This window comes from Columba livia, chromosome 11, assembly GCF_036013475.1.
Source record: "Columba livia isolate bColLiv1 breed racing homer chromosome 11, bColLiv1.pat.W.v2, whole genome shotgun sequence".
In the NCBI taxonomy this organism is placed as follows: domain Eukaryota; kingdom Metazoa; phylum Chordata; class Aves; order Columbiformes; family Columbidae; genus Columba; species Columba livia.
The window spans coordinates 3433374-3454820 of NC_088612.1; the positions used below are offsets into that span (position 1 = coordinate 3433374).

Below are 21447 nucleotides of genomic sequence, written 5' to 3' on the forward strand. Positions count from 1 at the left end.
GTAACAAAAAAGAGCTGCTTGTACCCAATGACTTTCTATGCAAAATGCATAAACATATCAAGGAAAGGACGGTAACTCCAGAATTGTTCTTTGCAACTATAGCATTTGCTCCTCTATCTGTACTTCCCTGCTTGTCCCATCTAGACTGCATCTCCGGCCTGATGCTTCATATCTCTGTAAGGTCACTCCCTATGCTAATAGTTAAGTTTCAATATGTACTTATATTTAGTACATTTAGTAATCCAGTCTGATATGGGATTGATTCCCAGAACTGGTTTGCATTATTGTGCAATTGAGTCTTGAGCTCTCCCAGACTTAAGATTTCTTCTACTCACGGCCTCAGTGTGGTTGTACTTTCTGTTGTAAGTAGCTTCAGGGGTAGGTGCTTTCCAAGCCCAAGGAGTACAAAAGACTTTAAGGGCTGACACACTGTTTCCTAGTTGACATCAGTGACACCACAGCGATATCTGTAAAGTCCCTACAGTCAGGAATTTTTCCCTTCCTCCCCGGCCCTACTTACTCTGATGTATGCAGGATGCTTTGTTAACTCATGGTCTTAAAGATGGTATTTGGTGTATGATATTCCTTGCCCTGTTTCTCCTCTTTTGTTACATGATGTCTTCTATTCAAGCAGCCAAACTAGAGCTGGCAGCCTCTCTCTAGGTTTTTTTTACACGTTGCTGCAAGGCAAAATAAACAGTTGTTTCCAGTTTGCATTTTCAGGGCTACAGATGTATGCTAATTATCCTTTCAGCCTGCTAAAGGAACACTGAGAGAGACTTAAATGTACTTTTCTAAGGCAGAGACCAAAGTCTATGGACACCTGTCCCTTCTAACTGTGCTACCAGAGCACAGTACGATGTCGCCTCCTCCCTTTATGACGACTCCAAAGGCATTTTCAGATTTCAGCAAGGCTTTACAAAAGGGCAGGAGACAGAGATTAAGTCCTACTGAAATTCAAGAACATTATGTGTCTTTCTGGAGCAGCAGTGATGCCAAGGATAATATTTGGGTTGACCTGAGACCGTTTGAAGGATGGGGAACTTTAAAACAGGGCTGTAGGAACTGCATCATAACATGGGAAGTTCATTGTTTTGTTAGGATGCTGTAGTATTTACTCAAATTTCTTACCTTCCTTTTGTTTCCTACAAAAAAATAATATAAACAAACAAGCAAGCAAAAACCCAGGCCCAAAGCAAGGTCTCATATGCCCTTCAGGTAAAAGTAAGTATAACCAAGACTGTCATGTCAAATAGTCCGCGTAGAAGAAAGTAAAACTGGAAAAGAATCTGCAGTTTATATTCAATTTCTGTATCAAGTTTCAAACTGGCTGTTACACAAATCAATGAAACAGTCTCAGATGTGCAAAGCCAGTAATGCAGAGACTTTCCCAAGAGAAGGAAGCGAGGATCTGTTTCCTTCTTTAAGTTTTAGAAGCTTTACCTCATGACACTTACTCGTTTGCCAAATATTTCTTGGAATCTTTCAAATAAGTGTTTATTCTAGTTGCTCCTGTTGTGCTTCAGCCAAACTACTGGGCCCTTCTCTGTCGATGCTGCTTCTATTGGAGTCCAGAGACAAGTGATGTGCTCCCCCTGGGCTTTAAGTATTTATGTTTTCTCTGGGGGTGTGCGTGCCCATGCACGGAATAGCTGTGTGCATGCACACATACCTACCCACCGTATGCAGAGATACAGATGACACAGGGGCAGGCTTGGAAGGCACCTAAAGATACAGCAAAATCCTGATGTTCGGCTAATTCCTCACACCTTTAAAAAGCCGGTTCCACGACCTCTGCCTGCCTGCTCCACACAGGCTACTTTCCAGTGTTTGTTGCTATATTTATCACTCGAATTACAGTATTACAGAGAAGCCTCGGGCAGACTTGTTCTCCCTTATGCCTCTCAAGCACACAGTGGAAAGGTCTTCACTGCTCAGACAAGACCATTTCAAACAGTTAAAATGTCCAAGCTCTCACATTGTCATCACTTTTCCAGCATTATCAGGAAATCCTTTCATCTATCTTCAATGACAATTGTGTATACTTACTGCCAGCAACCACTTGCTTACAAGATTTTTATTACCCTAAACGTAGGAAGACTCGTTAACGCATTATTATGATGGGGAAATCAGGAAATGAAGAGTTAAGACTGAAAACTCAGCCTTCGTTTGGCTGCCTACACTAACAAAAAATCCTTCCAGTCGAGGGTCCAAAAAGGTTGTTTACACAATAATAAAGAGATCTATCAATTAATGTAATGGGAGCTAACATTTCTTGTAACTCTTTGCAGTAAGAACATACAGATTGACTTGACAGGCTACAGATTTCACTGAAAGAGACGCTCTTCTTTCAGATAAAACATATGTCCAATGATTTCCACGAGATTAGTTGATGAAAAGTATTCAGTGGCTTCAAAATGACAAGGAGAAATATCTAACAAAAAGCCTGTACAGTATGGGAATGACAAAATTTAATTGTTTATTGCCTCGAAACTTCTGAGACCACTGTCTTCCTTCTGGGTTAGCTTCATTTGGACTTAAAATCATGACACTGCAGGAGAAAATGTTATTCATCTATTGTCATTTACACAAAAAGATGAGACTTGCACATTTGGGGCTAGTTATTTAGACGAATTAAAATAGAGAGAGACTTAAAGAATTGAATTTTAAACAAGTTTTCCCAAATATCCCTGCCTGTGCTAACAACAAGCATCGAACATCCTGCCCCAAAGTGATTCGTTTGCCAAACACGAGCAACTAACTGGAAAGATATTACTGTAAGCAATGCTTCAGCTTTATGTATAAAAATTAGGGGACAGCCGCCTGGGGAAGCCAAGGGCTTCACCATTAGTCCCGTGGTCAAGGCAGAGCCCTGCAGTGATCAGCAAATCTTATCTCAGAGAGGAACAAACAGAGAAACTGCCTGCAGGTCTCCAAGGAGTGATGTATGAGTGAGGTACATAATTAAAGAGGGAGAGAAATGGAAGAAGCTCTGAGTTGGTAAAGGAGAAGTCACAGGAGACTCATATTTAGTAACAAGGCAAAAGTGAGGTCATAAGACAGCAACCAAAAGGGGAAAAGGGAGAAAAGCACATGGTGAAGGACTGGACAGGTCCCAAACGGCCAAGGAGAAAAGCTGAAAAGACTGCAGACTGGGTTTTGGCAGAAAAACACAGAGCAAGATCTGTTGTCTATTTCTGATGGACCCTTTGAAGTTTTCTGGATCTAATCTGATTTTTGCCTGTCATTCTTTGCCAAAAAAGATAAACCCTGCCATGGAAAATCTACCTTCCCTTATCCTTACACTAGTAAGAAAACAAATGGTCTGTTTTAAATATCAAACACTTCAAATGTAGAATCTTTCTTCTATGATGTGTTTGAGGGTTTGATTTTTCCAAGCTGTCACCCTTGCAATTAAAACTGACCAAAGTTGTTCCTGGTTAAGCATCTTGTATTTCACCAAACTATGGCAGGACATGGGCCTTAGTCCACACAGATGACCCACCGGCTCCATCCATGCCCCACTGAACGGGAAGAGAGAGGTTTATTCACCAAAGTGCCTGTGTAGGGGTGTCCAAAATACACATATCTAATTGTTTTTACTGATGCTGAAAGTCTACTGGAATTCTGTAGCAGTAATTTCTTTTAATAGTCACTAATATTATATTAAACTATAATACTGTAGTGTTACTAGCCTTATCTTTTTAGGCTCTTGTGTAACAAAGTTTCTAAGCCTAAGCTTACCTCTAAGCCCTTCCCTTGGATTACTTTGGTTCATACTTTGCGGTGCCTTCACTTTCATGCTTTGCTAGACGGGGAACATGGTCAACAATACTGAAAAAACACGCTCAGCTAAACGTTGTCATGCAATCCTTACATTTGTAATGCTCAGCCTGCCACAGACACTAGTTCCCATTAAAATGACAGCATTTACTATGTATTACTCTAAGCAATACACCGAAAACTTCATACCCATTTGCAACTCTGATACATTAAAATGCCCCAAATACCATTTTGCCGTTGCTATTGGCAGATGCTCTTTAATAGCGATATTCACATATGAGGATTGCCAGCTAACCAGCAAATATGAAGGTCAAGTAGGTGTTAATTCAGAGTAGCAATAAAGGACCTGGACAAAACAAACAGGATCCCAGAAAACTGGAAATTCACCTTCACAAGACAGTAAATACATGAAAGTAATGGTTAGTGTGACACGGGCACTTTAAAGGCTGCGCTCTCCCCCCAGCACAAAACGCTCTGAATAGCTCTAAACATTCACCTGTTTTACACTAAGATACATTGTCTTACCTGCTTGGATCTCCTTTGTATTGGCCCAAATCAACTTTACCATCCCCACACAAACTATTTGCGTCTACTCAAATCTAGTTCTGGTCTCCCCAGCTGCAGGAACCCAGGTTTCTGTTCAATAATGGCATTAGCCATTTACATGGGCACGCTCTTATTTTATTGAGGTCATTCCAGACTTTTTCCTCTGCTCTCTACAGCTGCATTAACAGCTTCCTTCCTATTTTTAAATCAGCAGCTAATTTCAGCAACTAAGTGCTTATTGTTTCTACAGGGTCACTCATAAAACAAACACCATTATTGATCTTTCTGAATCTACCACCAGTTTTTCCCTTTCATCTCATCTGAGTGACTACTCAAGGGGCAATTTCTCAATAAGCCAGGACATCTATCCTAGATAAACCAGGGTATTTGAAGAAAGACATTTTTCTGCCTATGTGTGCTAATACAGCTCCTATCACAGCAGCAGCCAAGCAGCTCACAAATGTTAGTGATTTTGACTCCACGCCACCTTTTTAAAGGGAAAAGTGTTGATAAATGTCATTTACAAACAGGGAACTAAGACAGTGCTTCAGAATCAAAGACCGCTCATGAAATCTAGAACAAATCAAATCCTTATTTCCCGTATTTTAACCACAACAGCACCTTCCCTGGAAACACAATTGCTTATTTGTTCCATTACAGCAACTGATGACCTGGCCAGTTGTATTTATTCTGCATTTCTGATGAGCACCTGACATCACGGGCTAACATAGAAAACATGTTAAACCAACCTGCTGCCAGAATGTTATCTACTGTTATTCATTAAGCTTCAATACAACTCTTGGCGCCTAAACCTATTCACTGTCTTCCAGTTAAGCTAAAGAAAACTTTGGCTTTGCCCATGAAAACGCGATACTAAAATGCAAAGCAGCCCTTCCAGGTAGTAAGACCTAAGTGACATCTTTCAGACACCAGGTATCCAAAAGCATCTTTTGAAGACAGTGGTTTTATTCACCGATTCTATTTGAACAGGGTACGTAAAGATAAGATTTACTGGCCATTACAGTTTTGGCTAAGTGTGGCAAGTTTGGTCCGTATCCAATAAACTCTACACTAACACACAATAAACTTTAAATGTAGTTTGACTGCTATAAAGGACCATCAATCCTAAGACTAAATTTTTCAATGGTCCCTGGGCTTATCATCGGTACCTGGCCACTTTCTTCGTGGTTTCTCTCTCTTCACCCACAGTGATGAGAGTCAGGCCTGCCAGTCTTGTTCTTCTAACGAGAGACAAGAGTAACTGAGCGGGGCGCGGATCCCAGTGAGATCTGCTGTATGACACTACCCATGCACACAAAATACACGGCTGATTCTGAGCCAGGCCGGTTACGTCTGTGTCTTCATGGAAGGGCAGGCAGATTCGCTCTGTCCTGCTTTAACACGTCTCAGGTTTATTAAACACAGTTTAAGGAGTTTATCCCTAGACAGGAAATTCAAGCCAAAGGGCTCTGAGATGCAAACCACCATGTGGTAGACACAATAATACTGCCATTTAAATGTATTGTTACTTGTACTATTAAGCTAATATATCAGCATGAAATATGTAAGTTTTTACATGAGAATACAAAGATCAAACACACTAATTGCACAATGAATAGAGAAGCAGGTAGCAAACACTCAAGGATCTGGAAACAAGTGAATCTGCTGGATAAAAGGCACTCAGAGTATCTGAGTTGCATTCTCAATTCAAATACATCCTTTCTTTTTATTTGTATATAATAATGTTTTGTGGGAAACAAAATGAGACTAGTCTCCTCACCAGGTTTTTCCTTTGCTTAAGGAAGCGTGCATCAGGCAAGACCTGTCAGCCAAGATGAAGAAAAGTCCTAGTACAGATGGTATAAACTCTTATTTTTCACGAGCAATACATTAGGTTTAGGTAGCAATTAGCCTGATCTAACATGAAATTGTATGTAAGTGCATTACATGTTACAAGAGCACATTCTGTGTCTCTTGACACCCAGGTGAACTGAAACCCAGTACTAATGCTCCCCTAGTCTGGCCGCCCTCTTCCTACCTGATGGTAGACTCTGGGCTCTCCATAGTTTCTACCTCCACTTCCTAAGTCATGTTAAAACTAGACACTGCTTTGTCTTCACTTGTACTTTACATCCCATTAGTTTGCACAAAGGAAGGAAGTTATGTTAACAGCACACCTATTTTTTCATCCTAGTGAAGAGGTATCCTGTTGGATATTCTTGCCATTCAAATACCTCTTTAGACACCCAGTCAAAGGCTATGACCAGCTGCCTAGTGTATAAAAGGTGTTGTTAAAGGCAATAAAATGCCATTAAAACAAAAGATCCTGTTCTGCTGCCCGGTAAACAAATGGGAGTTTTAGCAAGTCTCAAAAAGGAAAGGGATTAACATGCTTCAATGTGGTAATGGTCTCAACTGTTCACATTAGAATTTTCACAGTAAATTAAAGCACGACAGAGGTAGGAAAGAAGTCAATTTTCAGTGGCTCATGCTGTTCTGCCGACATAAATTGCCATTTTTTAGTTAGTATATCCACCAACCTGTATAATGATAGAATAACAAAACCACAACGTAGTGTTGAATAAGTTCAGCCTTTTGCATGCTAATTTTAGCCTGCTCTGCCAAAATAATTGAATGCATCACCTTATTTACATGCCTCCAGACATTTAGCACCCTCTCACTATTCTTTCTTCACTGGCCCTTGCTTAAGCCTGTGGTGCTGGCATTCCCTCCTGTACGCTGCTGTTCAACACTTCTGCTTCCTCCATTATCCTCAGGACACCTTTCAATTCGCTTTCCACCACTTACAGCCATTCTCCTCGCCGGCTCCCTTGTCAAGCGCAATGCTCCATGTCCGTCCATCTTTATCCTGCCCATCTACGTTTTCCCACACATTGCATACAGCGCTTCACTGTCTTCGCGCTCTTTACAAAGACCAGTAACTTCGCTTTGCCTACAAAACGACAGCATGAGCCTGGCCCTGGAAAGGCTGGAGAAGACAAGCGAACACTGACTTGGTTGATGCCTGCCAATGAGTTCAAACAACACGTGTTGCACGGTGAGTTTACACAACAGTGACCAAAAAGGAGGGAAGGGACAGCCCGTGTGAGCCTGCCATGGTACCAGACCCTCTGGAGAAAGCTCTGCTCTGTGCTGTTGTGGCGGCACCCAAAATGAACCTTTAAATACAACGGGGCGCTGCTCTGACTGCCAAATGCCCGCGATGCCTTTGCACCTCAGTTATATCACAGCGGCATAAACCAAAAAGCGACAAAGGACTCTGAAAGCAACCCAACACAGTAAAAGGCAGAATAAAGCCAGGGGCTGAGCGGGAGGCCCAGCACCCAAACAGCCTCTGCACAGCGGGGCGGCCACCGCGGGGCTGTCAGCACCCGGATGGGCACCGCGGCACCGCCAGGCCCGGCTTCCCCTCAGCCAGCCGCCCCACGCCGGGCCGGGCCTCCCGCCTCCCGCGCCCACCGCCCCGGGGACACCCGCGGCCGCTTCCCGCTGCGTGCCCGCGGCCTCGCCCCTCCACACATGCCCCCTCTAGCCCCGGCCCTGCCCCACGCCGTGCCCCCTTCCCGCACGGGTCTCCTGGCCTGGGCCGAGGCCTTGTCTCCCACCCGGGCCCTGGGCCGCGCAGAGCCCGCGGGAGGCGGCCGCCCTGCCCTGCCCTGCCCTGCCCTGCCCCAGGCGGCGGGCCCGGGGGGAGCGGGGGGCCCCTCTGCCCCAGAGGGGAGCCGGGGGGCCGGGGCGAGGGAGGGCGTATAATAAACAGCATCGTTGTCATGCAGGCAGGGCTGCCGGCTCCCCAAGCCTCCTCCCCGCGATAACAGCCCAGGTACAGCCCGCGCTCGCCCCCCTCCCTCCCTCCTCCTCCTCCTCCTCCTCCTCCTCCCGGGGGGCCGGGGAGAAACCTGAAGATCAAAGAAAAGATGCACAATAATAACGGGGTGGGCGCGCACCGCGGCCCCCGTGCGGCGGGGTCGGGGCCGGGGCCTCCAGCGGAGCCTCACGGCGGCCCGGCCACTGCCCGCCCGCGGGAGGGCGAGGGGGGCGGCGGCGCGGGGCCCGGCGCCCCCGCCGCGGTACTCACCCGGGCCGGCCAGTGCGGGTACCCCTTCATTTTGGCGAACACCAGGTCTCCAGCCTTGTATTCTCGGGGCCGCGGACGAGCCATCGGGAGCCGCCGCGGGAGCTGCCGTGTGTCCCCCCGCCCTCCCACACCCCCCGCCCCGCACACGCCGCCCCGGGGGCAACCGGGCGAGCCCCCGCGGGGTGCGATGTGCCCGGGCACGGGGCGCAGCCGGGAGCGGGGCCGGGCCGCGGGCAATCCCCGATCTCTCCGGCGGCGGCGGCGGCGGCGGCGGCGGCAGGAGGAGATGGGGTGTGTGTGTGAGTGTGTGTGTGTGTGACTGTGTGTGTGAGTGTGTACGCGGGGGAGGGGGAGGCCTTGGACACAACCCCAGCAGCCCCCGGTACCAGGGAGCCGGCTGGCGGCGGGGCGCCTGGCCGGGCGGGGGCGGCCGGGGAGCCCTCACCCCGCGGCGGCGGGCGGGCGCGGCGCTGCCCGCGGCCCCCCCGTGCGAGCTGGCTACGCCGCCCGCTCCATCCCCGCCGCAGCCGCCGCGGCCCCGGGAATATGGAGCCGTCTCCTCCGAATTACTCCTCGGGCAGCGACCGAAAACAGGATCTTCTTATCCGCCCCCCCCGCCCGCGCCTCTCCCCGCGCTTTCCCTTCCTGTTATTTTCTAGGTACACAGATCGGTTTCTATGAAAATAGGAGAGCAGAGAGCGGCTGCAGTCCCCGCCGGCCCTCCCTTCCCCGCTGAAGCATGACATGGTTCTTTATGCGCGCCCGACATGGAGGCTGGCGACGAGGAGAAGGCGGCTGAGCGCGGCTGATTTTTGCAGCAGGGCCCCCGAGTTCCCCCGCCGCAGGATCCCAGCCCTTGGGCCTGGGGGTGCCCTGTCCCCCCTGTCACAGAGGCCAAGAGTCCGGCACAGATCGGCTCCCCGGGGTGCCCTGGGCTCCCCGTGCGGCCGGTGCACACCCTGTCAGCAGCCCCCCTTGCTGAGGGTGCCCGCAGACCCCTGGCGTGACCCCGGCCCCCATGCAGCCAAACCCCTGCCCCGCGCAGACCTTTGGGCAAAGGCTCTAGGGCACAGGGTTTTCCCAATTTCTGTACCCAGGCTCTTCCCCACCGCCAACCCCTCCACCTTCATTCTCAGCCTAAAACTCAAAAAATCCACAGCCACAAAGACCTGGACGTGGGATCTGCTTAAATTCACAACAGGGGCGTCCCATCGGAGGGCACTTGGGTGCTGGCTCTTGGTGCCAGCTTTTACAAACATGCATCTCTGTCGAAGGGAAGCAGTGGGAACTCGCAAATCCAAACCCCAGATATCGCTGCTTTTACCAAAAACCAGTTGAGTTGTAATGTTCAGAAATACTGAAGTATTGTCTAGAGGTTCACAGCTGGGCTTGTTTAGTCTGGAGAAGAGGAGGCTTAGAGCTGAGCTCAGCACTCTCTAGAACTACCTGAAGGGCAGTTCTAGCCAGGTGGGGATTGGGCTCTTCTCCCAGGCAGTCAGCAATAGGACAAGGGGCCATGGGCTTCAACTCTGCCAGGGGAAATTTAGGCTGGATATTAGAAAGCAATTCTTTACAGAGAGAGTGGTCAGGCATTGGAATGGCTGCCCAGGGAGGTGCTGGACTCACCGGCCCTGGAGGTTTTTAAACTGAGATTGGACATGGCACTTAGTGCCATGATCTAGTAAATGGACTGGAGTTGGACCAAGGGTTGGACTGGATGATCTCTGAGGTCTTTTCCAACCCAGTTGATTCTGTGATTCTGTGTGAACTAGGAGGCACCTGCAAGCTGGGCCACAACTGAAGAAGTTTAGGGAAGGTTTTTCTGCAGGTTTGGCTGGGACTGTAGGAGAGGGTTCCCCAACTGTTCCAACATGCAAGATGGCAACTGTCCCCTTTGGGGTTAGGGAGGCAGCTCTGGCTGGGTGCTTCTCCCCTGGCTGCAGGCAATTCCCGCTGATGGGGAGGAAATAAGGTGCCTGAAGGCTGTACGGTTACGTTCCAGGCAGCGAGTAGATGGACCACAGAGAGCACTACCAGTCTGTAAAAGCCGGGAATGGCAGAGAGAGAAAGGAACACCTCTTCTAGCACCTGTTCCTGGGTTGCAACAGGACCAAGAAGACTCTTAGTGTTTATGGTGTCCCTAGATGTGGCTCTGGTGCCCAAATGCTGCTGTTGGTAGTAGCTGAGTCAATGAAGTTTGTCACTCTGGGTTGTAAAATAGGATAAGGCCTTCTCTGCTGCGGGAAGTGCTGCTGTAAAACCATTAGCTTGGGTATCAGTAGCAACCTAACAATGGAAAAAAAAATCCAAGAAGCTGGATGAACATTTAGATGATTAACTGGCACCGTGCTCAGTGCTGTTATCTGTTTCTGAAGTACTGAGATCAGTGACAGGGTTGCCAACGCAGCCACCTTCAGTATAGACATGTGGCCAAACAGCTCGCTTTCACTTTCACATCAGATAGGATTTTGCATCCGTTTAAACTGATACCTCATTTCAGCTTAAATTCCCTTCAGAAAAATGTGATATAAAATCTCTGAGTACGGGAGCTGTGGACTCTATCCAAAATAGTCCTGTGTGTTTTGTCTCACCTCCCATACCTTTACTATCTCCCCAAACCAGCCTTATGTCTGGAATACTTTCATCTACAGATATAAATAGTTCTTTCTAGTAACTTATTTGGTGACCTTAAATCAGGAATGAACAGGATATATGCCAATTTCTTCCCAAAGGAAGCAGTACACGTTAAATACGCATCCATGCAATAATGTATTGCTAATGTCGGAATAGCAAAATTTGAAGTGACTAGATACTGAACTACAACATCTAATTGAAATGTCTGCTTTTTCACTTCTGTTTGTCCCAGCACTGGTGTCTGCAGAGGATGCAGTGAATGAATGATGTTGCCAGTCTGCAGTGAAGATAATCACATGCTGGAGCTCCAAAGAAAACTCATCCCATGGACGTGCAAGGGTGCAGCTCTCTTTTGTGTATAGGCTGCAAAGGATAAATGAGTTGCCAAGATAAGAACTCTACTCAGGTTTGGCCAGCTGCAGATTCTTGAACATACTTTGCAGACAGTTCCTCCATCAAGCCGTGGTTAAGATGCTGAGAAAGGATGGGGAAGATAAAGCAAATTTCCCCGCTGATAAATGAAAAACCAAACCAAACGTTACACACATCAACAGCGTGGAAAGCCACCTCAGGACAAGCAGCAAAGGAGTTTCTTAGTGTGCATAACCCCGCCAGCCACTCGTCACAGCGTGCAAACCTGGGGTCTTCTGCTATGTCACCTGTGTCCTGTTCCTATCTCTTCTATTACAAAGGGGAGCCCATCTACCCCTTCTACACAGAAGTAGGAAAAACGAGTGAAGAGGGTGTCTTCCAAACACTTCAAGAGCAACTTCAGATCACGAGAGTGAATGAAGGGGCGTGAAGGCTTGCTAATGTATACGCTACATGTATATAGGCCACTACCACACCACTGAGTTTTGCTTTCCCAATAATTCCCAGGAAACTATATTCTTAAGCTACTGAGAAGCTTTAAGCCAGTCCTGATAATTTCCCCCCCATTCATACGGGGAGAAAAATAGCTACATTCCTGGTTGACAATTTTCATAGAGAAATAATTCCATCGATTCAAAACTGTGGATCAATCTTCAAGAAAAGAGCGTATGGACATAAAAGGCCTAATTTCAAAAGCACCCTCCAAAGTAATGAATAAATTTTTAAAGGTACATAAGTTTTGCATGCAATACTCCATGATCATAGTTTTGCACACATATATTGAACATTTGTATGCAAACCGTCTTGTACATGGACCCTATTCATGCCGCTCTCTTGCACTTGCCATTTTGTGAGATGCTGCCTATATTGTGTCTGTAGAAGCCACACAGATTATTACATTTGCCTCTGAAATTCTGTCCCTGGCCACTTTACAATTTTCGCTTTCCCTACTCAAAGCCCTTCTGCGATCAGACTATAAATGCTCTGCAGCATGGCCGCTTCTATAATCAACATTACTGGAAGATCCTGAAATAAAACGATTTATTTTTACTTACATCTATCTATAGCCAGTATAGTTTTCTTTCCTTCTGCATTTCCTTTTCCTGTATGTAAAAATGTATCAGTGATGATTACGATGATTAGTATTTTGCTTATGCCCACAGTAAGCTGGTGCTTGTCTGTTAAATATTTTAATAGAATATTGTTCTGAGTCACAATTGAGCCATTCCCCTGTGCAGGACGTGTCTGAGAGCACTGTCTGCAATCACAGAGGTGCTTCATGTCGGGCAGAAAGAGGCCACGATGCTATATGTCCATCCCGACGTGCAGAGAAAGGCACTTAGCCTGCCTATTAGGATATTCTTAATTACTGGAGATAAGAAGCTCACTAGGGGATCTCAAGCCTTCTCTGTAATAAGCTTAGAAGGGAGAAGGGTGTGTATCATAGCTGGAGCAAGTTATCTGTGCTCAGTTTCATGAATCTTCTTATGTTAGACACTGGAGTGGTCTCCTAATCATGTTAAATTAGATGATCTTTAAGGTGATTGCTTTACATGTTGCAGAGGTGTGAACACGTATCCTAGAGGCAGAAAAGATCATAGCACTTCAGTTAAAATAACTTCCTCCCTGGCTGGGAGCCTTCCACTACCAGCTGGAAAGGTTTGGGATGGGAATGCGTTGCTGCCATTCCTCGTTCTCTACAGGCGTTTCAACCAAAGCTACAGCAGACAGAAGATGCCTACAGTTAATGCTGCTTAACAATTTCAAACTCAAACCTTTGTTTTCCGTTGCTTGTATATTTTTCATAATGGAACCATTAGAATTTAAATTTTCCATGATGATCGTGTGACTAAAAATCAAAACTCTTCTGACAATGACAGTAGAAGAAATAAATGCAAAATTACCAAATTGCCAGGTACCTCTTATTATCCTAAGAATATCCATTAAAATGTAGCCAAGTTGCAAGACTGAAAAGCATTCATATATGCTCGATAGGGTTTGATAAACAAGTGTCAGATGTTCTGTCTGGACCAAACGTGCTCTAGGCTAGAGTGAATGTGATTCAGCTCATGATGGGAGATGACTGTGGAAGCAAAGCTCACGAGAGGAAAACGTGGCTGTGTCCCTTCGAGTACCTGGGCCAGGTATCAGAGCGGAGTGACCAGACCTGCAGGCACAGAGAACTGGGAAAAGCTGGAAGGGAGCAGGAGCTAAAGCCTGGGAAAGACGTGAGAAAAGCAGAAAGGGATTTGAATGCAGGGGTGAAAGCAGCCACAATCACAATAACACAGGGATTTCTGAATACCTTAGCATACATGAAGAAAACCCACACATTATCTCACAAAATTTTGTGGCTCAGTACATCTCGTTCCCTGCTGGTAATTTCTCCATGCAAAGACTAATGATCTGCTAGTTAATGATCTGTTACTGTTTCATCATTAACTCATCAGCTTACGTGGAAATCTTGCCACTGCATCCAAAGGTATTGGACTCTATGACCTACTAGAGTCTCTAAGTGGTAACCAGCCTGAGATTTTGTGTTGGGGGGGAAAAACAACCAAACCAACCCAGAAAAGGATTATTAAAGATTCAATCACAAACCTCCCAAGAAGACAGTAGAATTAAAGTTGCACCAGCAACCTGAGCCCAAGTGTTTCCCAACATTTGACTACCTGACTTTACAACTTCACTGTTCTTAGGATTTTCTCTTGCGGCATGTGAGATGCTTTAGCAGCAGTTTGTTGAGAAACGTCAAAATCTAGTACTTCTATTAATATCCAGTAAACATTACCTGTGATATGAAGATTATCTTGTCAGACAGAAGTTGCACAGTCTACTTTGCTGTTCCCATAATTTTAAGTGTTTGGTAGAGACATCACTCCTTACAATGAAACTAATGACTTCTCATCTCCATTTGATATGCTAATCTATAAAATGCCTCTTCAAATGGCCAGGTGAGAAACTGTGATCTCTAAAGCTATAAAGCCATAATACCTAGGAAAGAAAACCTGCAACAGATATTTCTCCTCTAGAGAAATATTTTAGATGTGTCATCTAAAGCCTCAGAAATTTATTGGGTGAGAAATATGTTGAGAGTTGACAGGAAAAATAAATTTAGTGCCAGATTCATGACACTTACACCATCGTAGTTTCCCCTCATAAATACTGGAGAAAAGGATTTCTCTCACATGCCCTCTGGTACATTCATCAAAGTGCCTTTTGGAATGTGACTTCATGAATAATTACATCCTGACATGGACAACAGAACATATTTATTTAAGGAGCTTTTTAACTTCACTTTTGTGTCACCTGAATGGCAGTGCCAGAAGCCAGGGAACAGAAAGAGATCATGTAACCTCTTGAGATTGTGACTGTTCTGTTCCGTAAAACCCCTCTCAGTTTGATGTTGGGATGTACCTGTTTCTCTGGAATTCACAGCTCCAGAACCCAAGCTCTGAACCTCATCTGTTGTAATGCAGTGTGATGCATAGGTGTTATCCCAGGGAAAATAACAAGGAATTCATTGATAATTCAGTCAGGAGTTTCTTCTTTAACATAACGCAGACTGAAGGACTGGAACGTCATCCCAACTCAGTTGAAATCAGTAGGAAAGTCTCAGCATTTTTCCTGTTATGTCACCTCTCAGGCTTTCTTCTGATCATCTGCCTCCCATGGTCAACGTCATCAAACACTCCGTGACTCAAATCTATGAAATGGGTCTTATCTCCCCCCACCTCTTTTACGGAGGCCAGATCCAAACCTTACTGTCTTTCGTTACCCATGAACATTTTTCTCCTCCGTGAGGGTACTTTTCTCCAGATGTCACCACTACATGTTCTTTCTGGCCCTCTCCCATCCACATACCCTCTTTCTCCAGTCTCTGGCAAGCAAGTGGGTGTGTGGGACTGAGCTGCCTACTGGGGTTAACCCAGAGCAAAGAAGCAGCAGGTTGCTGTGTGCAGCGAAGCCATTGTGCAAAACACAGATACGGCTTTGAGGAGAGTCCTCAGAGGCCGTGTGGCCATGGTGATGCTGGGGGTGATGACCACGGTGGGTGCCAGGATGAGAATGGACATGAAGAAGGGTTTGGCGAAGTGGATATGGATGGTACTGCACCTGGTGGGTTGCAGGGAAGTCGTCACTGGCCAGGCAGAAAATGGGGCAAGTTATTTTATCTCTCTCTCTCCCTCATACCCAACAAAGAAGGAGCCAGCTCTCTGGGCAGCCACTCCTTTCCTCTCCAGGGAGTGAAGAGAAGCTGGAAGGGTGGGACTGGAGCTGCCGAATCCACCGCCAGCACCCTTGCTCTGAAATGCTATCACTTTAGCCTTCTGGTGTACTCGGAAAGATCAGCACACCGCCCCGCGCAACACGAGAACTGCTTCCAGCTGGCTCCCGTGAGAGCTCCTTAAAAGCACATTTCTTCACACATTCCACATACCCACCACCTCCAGATCATGTTTCTTGCCATGGCTTGCAAGACTGCCCCTTCCTACTTACATCTTGTCATGTGGCAGCCACATGTCGATCGTTTCCCCATTTACCATGCCAAACCTAATATCCTGCTCACCTATTTGTCTCTCAGAGATCTCCAGCCTATACTCCCTGCTTGTGACATCCCCTTCAGATCCTGATTCTCAAGAAGCACAGCCTCATTTCTTTTGAACTCCTTCCCCAAAACTCCATCTCTCCCAGACACTTAGGACAGCTGATTATGTCTGCCACATCTCTAATGAGTGAGGGTTAGCACAGGAATGCAAAGAGCCTGGAATTAAGGTGGTATGTAGGATAAGAAGAAATGGTCACGAGGAGGATGTGGAGGAAGAAAGGAAGTTAGCATGCTTAATAACAATTAAGATCATAACTTGTAATTAACATGCCTTTGCCTGGCGTTTCAGTGATCTCTTTGTTGTATAATGTATCCCTTTCCCCATAGTCAGACCTTGTTTTCCTCAACACTGCCCTCTTCAAAGAAGGCATGGTTTTCTTCTTCTGAGTTTGGGAAGTTATATGTTTATAAATAATAAACAGAATAATCATAAATCAGGGCTACTGCACTTGCTAGCAAACAGCCAATATGCACTAGGTCTCTTAGAAGTCAAAGGGTCTGTTTCTGCTACTGTTTATGCAACTGTATATACTTTGGATACAGTGAAGTTGCTTTTGATTCATATAACTGAGAAAGTGAGTTGCTAAAATGTAAAATCTCAATGACATACAATGACAATAAAAATATTTCAAAATAATACACGTCCTAACAGATTTGCGGAGAAATTATTACAAGCCAGGAAATGTACATCTTTCTGGAGAAGTGACAACATCACTATTGAATTAGAACATAACGACTTGGTAAGGAAATGGCTTCTTTCTGACCACTTGTTTATTTTGTTCTTTAGCTGTCACTTATGTTTAAATGGATGCTATCGTATCGAACATAAATACTAGTTCAAACCTCCCCACTGTAGTACAGAGAACTACAATGTTTCAGAATAAACAGAAAAATGATATCTATCTTCACTGGGTAGCAGCGAGGGGCTTAGTATATTGCTGGAAGACAAGCATTAAATATTTAGGCTGGTTAGTATTAAGAAAGTCAAAGAGAATATTATGAGATGAAGCAGCCAAACAGAATTGGCAATGATAGTCTTATAATGGGCAGGTATTTATAGACTGTTACTCCCACTGGACATGATGCTCCTGGCTCACTCAGGCAAACCTCCCACGGAAACTTTCAAAGGGCATGTTGCCTGTCTAGAGATGAGCAGGGACTTTGGGACCAAAAGCAATATCCAAATCTTCTATCCATTCATGTATTGCCTGTATTAATTGCTTGTATTGTGTCCTCCCTCTGCAACTTTGTGGGGTCCGACAGCTTGCTGTCCTGGGCAGATGTTGCCCCTATGAAGACACAAGTCAGGCCTTGTTACCATGTGGCCGACGGTGCCAATGGTGCCCAAAAAGGGGACACAGTTGGAACACTCGCAGCCGCTTTGCTGCCTCGGGCAGCAGCGGCCTGGCACTGCGCTCAGCTGCCGTTTGCTTCCCGTGCAGTGTCCTCCCCCGGCCACCGCCACCCTCCCAGCACAGGTCTTACCTTACAGTGGGACCTCAGGCAACTCCCTGCATGTAGACTTCAGCATCCCATAGAGAAGGATTCAAACCAATACAAACTATTTATATCAGTAACATCCACATAACATAAAATTAACATTGTTGACAGGGGATATGAACAATTGAGGTTCCGGGCAGTAATATAAGGCAGTAACAGCATGGTGTTCTGTAACTGAAAACCATCAGTTGTTTAACGTCAAGTACTGGCCATCATGTAGACTTTGTGCAATTTGTTTGTCTGTTTGTTTCAGCAACAGGACTTTAAATGAACGGGCAAAAGATGGTTCCATTTTGTGTTCATTTCTCAAAGTTAAGAAAGTCACAACAAGTGTACACATTAAAGTGAGGAATTAATTTATCAGCAAATACATAGTTTACAAGAATTGCAATTGTAACAAAGGTCAATAGGCCAAATGCTCTTGGTGCAGCTTTGCTGGCACCAATGTAAGGAATAATTTGGCCAGCGTGTACCTGGGGTACCCGGTTCTCTGCTGCACGAGGCAATGAAAGGGAGCGCACTCGCACAAGCTGTGAGAGTAAAACTCCTGTTAATTCTGACCACCCACCTGCACAACCAGCAAGATTCTGTATTTGAGTCCTCTACACAGAATTTCAGTCTTATAAATACTACATAGTTCTTCACACTTACAGACTACTACTAATGAAAAACTGGGAGATTAAATTTATACTAAATTGTATACATACATCACATGGAATTGTATTCAGCGAAGTATACACACACAAAGCTGACGTAAACCTTCAGGCATCAGGAATGTTTTATGCACATTCCTTTATTTCATCGAATATGAACTCGTTCTCCCTCTCACACACACATTCTCATACACACAGATACTATAACGAACCTACTGGTTCTTAGTGATCCTGAGAATCCCTGAAGGGCTGGGCGGAGGTCCAAACAGCCGTCTCATAGTAGATCACTCTGCCATATGCTTGCCTTTCTACACAAACGTTTGCCAGGAAATCTATCACCGTCAATGCAGCACCATCATGTGACACCATCGTAAAAATGTTTATGTGCAGTCTCGTTCAGCCTTTTGCAGAGAGGGAGGTATCAGTACTGCTGCACGCTCTCTTTTAACTACCACATCTTTTTTTTTGGCAACAGCTTTGATCCTCTCAGTGTCCTTCTTCTGTCAGCAACCACTCTGGTTTGGATTAAGGACAAATGCTCCATTTCTCTCGTTTTTCTTAGCGAGGTGCCCCTGCAAGCTCCTTTATTTGAAGCTTGTGCTTCAAACACTTACAAACTATTGCTTTGAGCGGCGAGATGCTTGTCTCCAGATTCACGGCATATAGTTCCTTGCCAGACATGCCCAAGGCTGCTGCCCTCAGCTCCTGCCTCCCACTGACCGGCAGCAGCGCTGGGAGCCAAGTCAGAACATGTGCAGTTGTTATTCTGCAGCTGAGGGGAATCTGGGTTACGTTGTGATGCTCCCAAGGCCTGGAGCTTTATTGTTACTGTCTGTCCACATACCAACTGAATCACCCAGGTGTCCTACAAAAGCTCCAAGAATAAATGATTGAGCAGAATGAAGGTTGTAGTAGAGACACCTCCATATGAAAAATCCTGCGGAGGCAAACTAAAGATTCTTCCTTGAAAAGACTGAAGCTGTTATCTCTTGACGTTGTGTCACCGTGCATTGGAATATACCTGTGCAATGTCAGCAGCTCAGTCTCTCCTGGATTCAGTGGAGCCTTCCTGTTCTTGGCTAACAACTCTGCTGGGGATGGATTTGCTTTTAAAATGTTAATTTATTCCATCTTTAAGGCTGATTAGTCCAAAGGCTGGGCTTTTGTTTGGTTGGTCTGAATTCTTCGTCTAGGAGAAGGTGACAAGACTGGTTTCACTTCTAATTTGTAACATCTACAGAAATCACACAACTCAGTTCTATATTAGAGCGTACACACACGCACTCTTGACACATGGCTCTTGCTATGCAGAGGGAAGCCCAGCTGGGGCCTCCTGCACTATTTAAAATGATACCGGCGGGCTGGTTTAGTGTGAAAGTAAAAACAGATGACACTATGAGAAAGGGCTTCTCACTTGCTTGCCAAAATAGCGACAATTCCAAAATTATTCTATGCATATTTTCATATTAATTTCTGTGATCACTTATAACATACAAATGCGTTTAAGGTGGCCTCCAAAGCAAACACTCTTGCTTTCTGTTGTACTTCTAATCACGTTCTTTTCAGTGTAAAAGGAAGATAATGCTGGCTTTCTCTAAAGTTAGCTTGCTTTCCGAAATACATGTACATTGACTCCTGCTTCCCTTGTGATGCTAATGATGTGCATAACAGGTAAAAATGCTAATAAAAAACAACATGCATTTTAAAGGATTCCATGGGGTACATGTTCCTTCCAGCTGCAATCTCAATTATTTCATCAGGGTTGAGCACAGTAATGTAAGTAAACTTTTGCCCAGGGTTTGATCCTCTAATGGAGTCAATTTGAAGCTTTGTACTGACTATCCTAAGCTGGCCATGTGTTTCTTTATGGACATTCGCACTAATTTTTCTCCTTTGACACCGATATGGCCACCAGACTGCTTCAGCAACCTAGAATGTCAACGCAGACTGGCACGCTCATGGGGATAAGCAATACAAAACTAAGTTCAGGCACGGTGTTTGGGAATGTTATGGTGGAAGTGTACAGAAAAATCAGAAATTTTCTCTTTGCATGTGTGTAGCACCTCGGGCCAGTGGAGCCTATGTCTGTGACAAACGTTTGTCACAAAACACAGATGCATACAGGTTAGGAAAACTGCGTACACCCGGAGGAATGAACAACAAGCAGGTCCAATATCATAGCAAGGGTTATGACAATGTGAACTTTATTTATGATCAATAGTAAATAATGTAAAATAAATCTGAGTGATTAGTTCTGGTGTGTCAGGGAACCTAATCTGTATGAATCCAGCTCTGTATTTAAGATAACATATTCTGTATATGTTAAATATTTCAAGGCTACATATTCTATTTACCACAGAAAAATGATGTTATTAGTGTAGATCAAAAAATAGTGAAACAATGTGTTAGGAAGGAGGTATGAGAGGATCCTCTGCTGCTTAAACATGACTGAGATGGGTAGGTCAATGTGGCCTTTGTGTAAGACAAAGTTAGTAAAACACATGGTTTCTTCTAAAAATCAAAAGCCAAACAGCCTAGGAATTCCTAAGATAAATCTAGGACTGGCATGAGAAGTGGTTTGTCAGAGGAAAAGAGGGACAAGTAAGAAGAGGCAGAACATTACTGAGAAGGAGTTTTGAACAAGCAGTTACATATGGAGGTTGGACTTTGGGGTGGGGTGTCAGATGAAAGAGATTTAAGCCGAGATGATATGATTTCTTCTTTAATCAGAAAATCTGTGACTCTGGATATTCCTTCAAATACAGAGGTGTGTGCGAACTGAATCAGTCCACAAGTATTCAGTATGGGCTATTTGGTTCAACAGGAGCAGGAATGTGCTTGTATGAAAATTAACTGAAAAAAACATTAGCGGATAGAACCATAAAATACTAAAAGCCAGGATTTCTACCCTGGGCTTTGGTCTGAGGATAAACCAAGGAAGTTTTGGCACATTTTTCTAAGGAAAATGAGAAGTCCACTGGGAAGCTTTTGTTTAGAAGTGAATATCCTGACCCCTCCAAGAAGCCTGTCAGACTGTCACTCACACTGAAGCCTTTACTGCCATTCCTTGTACACATGGGCAACAGCTCCGCTCTGCTTAGTGTAAAGCAGAGAAAGCTGCAGTTGTAAATGGCCAGGGAAACTGTTAAAACACAATCCATTGCATATATCATATGCACATTATGTAGTTGGTGGAGATGCTCTGTTTGAGCACAATACAAAAAAAAAAAATAAGTCAGTAGCAATCTTTA

The 21447-nt window shown here is 45.1% G+C and overlaps 1 protein-coding gene and 1 long non-coding RNA gene across 4 annotated transcripts in view; one reads left to right on the forward strand and one right to left on the reverse strand.

Annotated features, from left to right (window-relative positions):
- The window catches only part of HDGFL3 (HDGF like 3), a 35928-nt gene extending 26946 nt beyond the window's left edge, over positions 1 to 8982 (reverse strand). The window contains exons 1-2 of one of the 3 annotated variants that reach the window (XM_065076485.1): positions 8250 to 8306; positions 7138 to 7318 (exon numbers count right to left, since the gene is read on the reverse strand). In XM_065076485.1, coding sequence (XP_064932557.1) covers positions 7138 to 7206 — 69 coding nt within the window. In that variant the 5' untranslated portion in view covers positions 7207 to 7318; positions 8250 to 8306. Of the gene's footprint in view, positions 1 to 7137; positions 7334 to 8249; positions 8307 to 8428 lie in introns of those variants that run through there. The other 2 variants (XM_065076483.1, XM_065076484.1) reach the window with 2 other exon arrangements.
- Positions 8037 to 13342, forward strand: LOC135580554 (uncharacterized). The gene is made up of 2 exons (XR_010475335.1): positions 8037 to 8173; positions 11295 to 13342. It is a non-coding gene; the product is annotated as an uncharacterized LOC135580554 (long non-coding RNA).
- Positions 13343 to 21447: the final 8105 nt, after the last annotated feature.